Source organism: Melanaphis sacchari, unplaced genomic scaffold, assembly GCF_002803265.2.
Source record: "Melanaphis sacchari strain LSU unplaced genomic scaffold, SCAv2.0 Contig48_pilon_pilon, whole genome shotgun sequence".
Classification (NCBI taxonomy): Eukaryota; Metazoa; Arthropoda; class Insecta; order Hemiptera; family Aphididae; genus Melanaphis; species Melanaphis sacchari.
The window spans coordinates 666,153-674,629 of record NW_020271327.1 but is presented as its reverse complement, the minus strand read 5'-3'; the positions used below and the strand labels follow the sequence as shown (position 1 = coordinate 674,629).

Below are 8,477 nucleotides of genomic sequence, written 5' to 3'. Positions count from 1 at the left end.
TTAGTAACAAGTTTCGCATTCGCTTGATAATTAATATCATTATAAACTCTGCCTGGAAAGAGAATGTGTTAATTCTGCGCATTCTCACGGGACATTCGACTACAGTGGAACCAGTCTCGGTAGCAGAGTGTCGCATGAGAAAGCGCAGAAGAATCAATTTTTGTCTACCCACAACATATTTTCTCGTTGTACAGAATATAGGTACTTAGTTAATTAAATAATTTATAAGACGATTACAATATTAACTTACAACCCACCTATTATATATCTATTAATTGTTCCAAAAAAAAAAAGTAATAAATAAAACTTTCACTTATGTAGTGAGTTACTCCATAAATCACATATATAAATCATAAATCATATTCTGAAAATAAATCACGTGTAATCTATAATTAAAACGATTTATTTATATAATATTTTCGTTTCTTAATATTAAACAGTTATATTTTTTTAATTAAAATGTATTTATTTATAATTATAATAATGAAGTGCATAATATTCGAGAGGGCTTATTGTTGTGCGTTGTTGTTCTTCCATCCAAAATCGTTGTCGTAATCAAAAAGCGGGTTGAAACTGCCCCAACCGCTACCCCAACCACCACCGCCGATGCCGCCACTGCCGAAACCACCCCATCCACCGCCGCCCACTCCACCACCACCACCGAACGGGTTCAAGGATGGCACGATCGGAAACGGATATGCAGCTGGCCTGTTCCACGGAAGAACGCCGCCACCACCGCCCATACCACCGCCACCGCCACCGCCAGCATATGGGAATACGACTGTCGGTCCCGGAAAATAACCTCCGCTTCCGCCGCCAGCCACGCCCCAACTGGCGGCACCCGGATAAGCGGCCGAAGCCGCAGCTAACAGGAGCTGCTTACGCCTCAACAACCGCTCTAGAAGTGAATCAAGGAGTGGCGTTTCCAGCCCGAAGCCCAGGCCGATGTTGAAGCCAATTGTATCCGCAGCGTCCTGGTCGCCATCCGTCTGCTGTCCACTGTCCCCTGGAGCCTGCACCGAAACGGTCGTTGCCGACGACGCTGACTTCTTCTGCTGCTGACGTGAAGCGAACACGCGACTTCGGCCGTGGTACAGCGTATCTACTAGCGGCATCGAGTGCGGCTCAACGACTGGCCGCCGTTGAGATAGAAGTAGACCCGCCGCGGGAGCGCCGTAGCACCATCCACTGTACAGCCACAAACAGATCTGTGAAAATGGAAAATATTTTTTTTTATCGTGAAACTAAATAACAGTAGAGGCTGCAGCGCGACTCCGAAATTTTTTGAAATAATGTAGGCTTTAGGTTTCTTCGTTTTACCGGTTATTACTCAAATATCTCTAGAACGATATACCTTAATGCCTAGTATTACCTACAAGCCGATCAATACCGAAGCAACTCAATGTATAAACATGGATGAACGCCGTTCTTGAATTTACCGGTATGTAACAGAAACTAATATTACGGAACACCATTTTTTTCCGGTGACTCTAATACTACGCAATACTTGTATTATTTTTCAATATTATCAACCCTAGATGCGTAAACCGTACTTTCTTAATGCATGAGTCACAAGCCCCAAAATAGTCGAAAATAACGTAAATTGTCTTAAGGTCTATTTGTGGTACATACTAATTTAAATTTAATCATCAGTTTAATCAGTTCTACAGTATTATATACATGCAATGGGAGTAAAGAGCGGAATAAAAGCAATATATATATACAATATAAATACAAGGTTTTATGCAATATATCATTTTACTGTCTTATAAAAATTTCAAAAAATTCAAAAAAATATAATTTTCAAAAATAAAATATGATTTGAGTTTACAGTTTACACTTTAAAAATTGTTGAATTTATTATACCTAGTATCCCGATATTAGAAACTATATCAGGTTTTTTATGATTAGAGTGATATATTCCGAGTTATTGTAATAGTATATTTTTAGGAAATTTCATAAGCGTAATGACGTAATGGCCAATATAATATAATCTACTGTGCTATTAAAAGATTCTTATCCTACTTACATTTTTTCCAAGTTAATAAAGTTTTAATATTTAAAATAAATTTAGTCGACGATATACCGATATATTGATACAGGGTTATATATTTTCAAGAAATATGATTAGTTTACGTATAATATGTTGGTTTACAATAATTAATTAGTTTTGAAATGTATACATAATATTATAGTTTGTAATAACGAGATTAAATTAATATTACGGTAAAGTGAAATTTAAAATTATACGGAATCAAATGTATACAAATATAATATTATAATATTATATATTTTGTAAAATTTGTGTAATATTGTAACTAATTATATAAATTGTTATTAAAATCAAATTTTCAGAATCGTTCTCTACCAATAAGTTTAGGTACCTAAACTAAATGACACTGCTACTTATATGGTAATCAATAACGATTAATATAAATTAATTTAATATGAAGAACTACGATAGAAGTTCACTAGACTGTTAAGATAAAATTTTTTATTTCATTTGTTATAAACCATCCATGTTATCCATTTTCCATGTCAATTAATAAATAGTTTATTTCCGACATAATATAAAACTACAACTAGGTACATATAATCTTAGTTAAATGCGATTTTACATTTTTGTCTTTAAAATAAATTCTAAAAAAATATTTTACTATTTATAATACACACGAATTTTGATTAAAATTAAAAAATATACAAGGAAATTATTGTTACACATATTCAGTTTAAGACATTGTGGATATAATTGATTACCAATATATACAAATATTCTAATGTATGAAATCCAAGTCTAATAGTCATCACTCATCATTAATTGGTCATTATATCAAATAGCAATGTAGTAGTAATCTTGAACTATAATATTGTAATATTTACAATGTATTATTTAGCATAATAACTTAAAAATGTGCACATCTCTGTTAAAAGTCAGAACCATTTAAATTCGGGCAAGTCAGGTTAAATCAGACAAACATAAGATTTTAGAAGAGTGCAAGAATTTATAATATATTTTATGATCATCACTGCCATGATTGTGATCAAACGTGGTTGAATGTAATAATAGTATCATATTAATATAATATAATTTAGAAAATTAGCTTAGCAAATCCTATAGTTATTCCAACAATAACTATTTTAAACATTGTTGCAGATTTTTTCAACATTTTCAATATTTTATATCCAATGTATATTAATATATATTAGTAATTGTTTTAAACGTTGCTTTATTGATGCGGACTTGACAAGACACAATAAAAAAAAGTTTTTTTTCTTATTATTATTAATAAATAGATTCTCAAATTATCTTGATATATTTTAATGACTAAAATATCACTATAAAGATAAAGCCAATAAATCTTATAAATCCAACAATTAGTAGATATTTTTTTGTTATATTCTAACTGTTAAGTTTGCTCAGCTGAGTTCATGGATCACCCATAATACTATTGAGAACAATTTTATTTGTATCACAACAATTTTTTTTTTTTTTTTTATATATTTTTTAAATGCTTATATAAGCTCCATGTGTATGTAAGAATGTGTCAACAACTGACCAGAAAAAAACCAGAATAATACGTATTAATGTTATATGCCACGTAAATTATAAAAATTATCATTCCGGGGAAGTATCATTTTCGAGCTCATAGTGTAGTAATAGTCATACACATGTGTATTGATTGGTCCAATCTTAGTAATTTATTTCAATAATTAAAACATTAGTAAGTCGTTGATGAGTCTGTTACGTATTTAGTTCATCACTTAATAATCAATTCTAATTTTTCGCAATGTATTATCAAAATGTTTATTAAAAACATAAAATTAATTGTGATTTTGCTATTTTTCAAAATTGACTTGAAGCATAAATAATCGTCGTGATGATATTGTACATTATTTTGTATTATTGAAAATGATATCGATTCGTAACAATAAAAATATTGTTCGGATTTACAATTAAAACTAAAGTATTGCGAAAAATGTTTGTGGGATTCTAATGAATAGTACCTTTTATCGTCTATCACCCTCTCCCACAAAACATCGCGTCATCTACCATCTACGCTATTTATAACAATTAGACCAATTATCTAGGGACATAGAAATATATTATTATTATTTGTTTGAAACATGTGCTCGTTTGCAGATGTAAATTTATTATTCTGTAAAATTACATTTGAACATTATTTTAATATTATGCATTTTCTACAATATTACGGTTTTGGTAGATACTTACACGTAATAATTTTTGTCGTTGTAGCAGTATATATTGTTGTTAATTTTATAAGCACGCAATGGTATTTTGTGTGTGTGTGTATCAATTTATATTATTTAACAAAATAAATGCAAACTAAATCATTAAGAACTACCTAACGTGACTTTTTTTTTAAACCGGTTTATTCATTTGAACGTTATAGATTCAATATAAAAAAAAACATAACAATAGTTAAAAAATAAAGCGTAAGTAGGAGATATATTTTTTAAAATTTATTATCATTCCGCGAATCATATCTTAATAATCAAAGAAAGAGTTCTATTTATTTTTGGTAAAAGTTGTTAAAATAGATTCTATTTATGACGATCCAACAATAATATTCTTTTTAATATCTGTTGAGTCTAAAATATTGTGATACAAATCATGTATGATTAATAAATTATATTAATCATGCTCAAATTTTAGTTATATTTTCTTACCGTAAAATAAAAATAAAAACGGATCTCAAATTAATAAACGGATTCATTAAAGATATTTACAGTGAAGAGATGAAATAAAGTGTTCCTAATTAACTAGACAAAAAATATATAGCTATTTCAGATTTTCAACACGGTAAAATCTAATTTAATAACAATATTTTTTCTTCATACGAGTTTACGTCAGTTTACCGTTGCTGTTGTCGTAACAAGGTATGCATTTCGACCATAAAAATTAATATTTAACAGATGTTTTATTCTGTGATTTTAATTATTAATTACTCGATCCACCACATTCGAAAATTGCGTTCAATTTATTTTGGGTTTGCTGAAGACGTTTAAGCGACAAAACATTCTGTATGTATGTATTTATCTAAATATTTTAAAATTTATAGTATTTTTGTAAGTTATTATTCATCATGCAGTATAAATTATAAAGAATAATTTCATGAATTTTTTTTTTTTTATTCTTGTTAGAACTATAAAACAGTTGGGTAGATAACCGAAAGATCGCGCACGGAGGAATAGGTGCCTAAACGCGTGACAAATCTTAACCGATGATGTGTGAAATTGCTAAAATAAATGTATGAAAAAAGTTGACAACAAATAAAAATAAAAATAATAATAACGCAAAATCAAGTTTTTTTTTCGAACTATAAAATAAAATAATATTATTTTCATTTTACACTCGCGTATACGTCGTAAATTGTTTAATATAATTTTGTACGCTCAGATTTTTACGACAAATCACGCCACGCGTATGTATTTTTTCTTTCAAACTACGCATTATAGGCTCGAAAAAATAGCTAAAAAAGAAAAGAATACATATTTTTTTTTTTTACTACAGTTTTTCAATTTTCAATATCAGGTATTGCAGTATTGATATTAACGAGATTGTAGACGATTGCACGAGTGTCATCATTATTATGATTCTATCACGGATATTATTATAAAAAATAGCTAAGTAGAAACCTCTATTATAAAGGCTCTATATGTACACTATAAAGTAAGATCAAATAATCTTTCTTGCAAGCTCTGGTTCAAGAAAATATGGACAAACTTGATTTTTTACATATATATTTTATGTAGTTTTTGACTTTATCATGTCTATAATAAATAATTTATCATTAATATTTGGTGCGAATTGATTTCAGATTTATGTAATATCTGGAACTTAATATTGAGTAGGTAATTTGGAGTCCGGACTTCTACTCTCATTTGATATATGTTGTATAAGACATAAGTAATACTTATTGTACCTATTGTGAGAAATTTGTGATTTATACAGGTAAATTCATAGTAAAAAATAATAAAATTATAACAGCTATTATATTAGCATCCAACTGATTTACATGACTTAAAAATATATTTTTTTATCTCTAGACTTAAATGTATAATTACAATTGTATAAATATATATTATTAATTTACTTAAAAAAAGTTAGCTTTAATTATTAATAAATTATATTATATGAATGAATATACTTTTAAAAACTATAACACTACCTACTAAATACTAGTATTGTACTATTACGATAATGGCTAAATGAAGCACGTTCTCTGGCCATTCAGTATATTCCTTAGTTATATTAAACCAGTCACGTCAAAACAATAAGTGTTTTTATTTTTATTTTTTTTTTTTTTAAGAAGCGTTAAAACATGAATTATGGGGAGGAAAATTAATCGCAAAAAATTCGTCAAGTGTGCTATTTATTTATCAATCACGTTTTAGGGTTGGCACGAAACTGTGTAATTCATATTATGTGATGAACCGGTACAAGTGCAGTGAAACGGGAAAGAAAGAAGTCCAACGTCAATTTCTCATACGGAGTGACCGAGTACGATAAATCTAACCTCTCGGCAATCTACCACAGGATGCGTATATAACTCTTACAAATTACGCCCGTCATGATGTAACGATATTATTATTATTGTTATTGATGTTGTTATTATTATTATACGTGTATACATTTATGTCATTTACGTCATCTGTTTTTGCGAATAATTCGACCTGAAAGCTCGACGGAGTTTGACGTCTCAAAATTCTTATGCAGCTAGAGATTGAAAATCGCAATAACAACAACGTGAATGAAAAGTTTGCGTTTTTGTTCCGTTGATGTATTTATTTTTTTATTTTTATTGGTCATTCGGATTACCCTGTATTATATCACGAATTTTGTTATTAAATGTTTTATTATTATTTACGCAGTCGAGGAACGGGATATAGATCTTACAAGGATAAGCCGTGATATTTTTCACTCGTGACAGCACTAACATTGTTTGTCTTCGAATTGATGTGAATTTCGCGGATTTAAGATAGTATTCAACCAAAAAATATATATGAGACAATTCTTGTCCATAAGATTATAACAGCACCATTTGGTTACAAGTTCAAATAAAGATCTAATGTAAGCAGCAAATAGCTTAGTATTCGATATCTTATATTTTTATAACTATATTAAATAAATAGTTCTTATTATACTAAGTAAACCACACTGATTTTCACAACGTTTTATTCAATTTATAATTTTTACTCTAATATTAAATTGCGTTCGGTAGTCACTATCATAACAACAAATATTATTTCATCATTTATAAACATCATGTACGCTCCAATGTATTTATTAACTATAGTCTTAAACATAGATATACACAAGTATATAATAAAATATTATATTTAGTATGATATATTATCGATGACTTACCGCGGTTAGTAGCAAACGGTTCATAATATTTTCTACTGGCGTGTTTTTTTATTCAGCGTGCAGCACTATGGGTTGATTATCAATAACTATTTTTGTAGTTAAAATATGTGCTGGTACGAATCGAAGACGACGTCGATTGGCGTTTTAACTCGGTGTATTTAAATTTTGTAGGCACAATGGGATTTTATATAAACTCGGGTACACATGCACTTATATTTATATCCTCATTTGACCTTCAACTGTCGATTAATCGTTTATATTACGCGCACACAGCTTCCTTTTTTTTTAATTCCAGTGTTTTTCATAGAGTATATTATATTCGTTTAGCGACATGGTGTGGCGGCATGTTCAATACGTATTATGCACAAACAAGACAAGAAAATAAACGAAGATGATAGAAAAAAAAGTAGAGAGAACTTCTTTTTGTGGTTTCCTTCCCCCGTTCATTGTGTGCTCTTTAAAACCGACTAAATTCAATTTGTTACAGTCACAGAACTGCTGATCTCAATGAGACAAAAAAATACAGGTACATTACACACACATAGTCGTCCGTGCACACATACAGCATATAGGCATCACTAAATATATTTATGTATAAATTCACAAGCGGCCGTGTACCTTAAATGATATATATTTTTGGTTTACGGTAAGCTTATCGCGATTTGATTAATTTTGAGTATGAAAACTCAACGAAAAAAAAATATATATATTAAAGTTAAACATTTTAAAATACGTAGTTTTGTACAAAACACATATACATTTTTTAATTTTCTTAAATCTTAATCTATTCAATTCTTCATGACTCGATTTTACTAAATTTTCAGTGCAAAAAAAAAAAAAAAATAAAAATAAAAACGTGTATTCTTTAAGAGGAATACAAAAAAATAAAATTGTCAAAATAAATCATTTAAAACATCATCTTGGTTTTTGTCTTGAATTTTTTTTTTTCGTTATGTTTAATCATTTTAATCATCGTAGTTAACCGTTAATTATATATTATTATAATATTGTAGTTTCATTTGTAAGCATTTACTTATATTTCAAATAATCAATTAAAATCTTTATGATATTACTTGTTTAGTATCTG

The 8,477-nt window shown here is 29.0% G+C and overlaps 1 protein-coding gene across 1 annotated transcript; it reads right to left on the bottom strand.

Moving 5' to 3' along the window:
- Nucleotides 1–425: 425 nt before the first annotated feature.
- Nucleotides 426–7,559, bottom strand: LOC112598508 (ATP-dependent RNA helicase DED1-like). The gene is made up of 2 exons (XM_025344997.1): nucleotides 7,391–7,559; nucleotides 426–1,208 (listed from the first exon to the last, which is right to left on the bottom strand). The coding sequence occupies exons 1-2, from the start codon at nucleotides 7,412–7,414 to the stop codon at nucleotides 510–512; spliced, it is 723 nt and encodes a 240-aa protein (XP_025200782.1). The 5' UTR covers nucleotides 7,415–7,559; the 3' UTR covers nucleotides 426–509.
- Nucleotides 7,560–8,477: the final 918 nt, after the last annotated feature.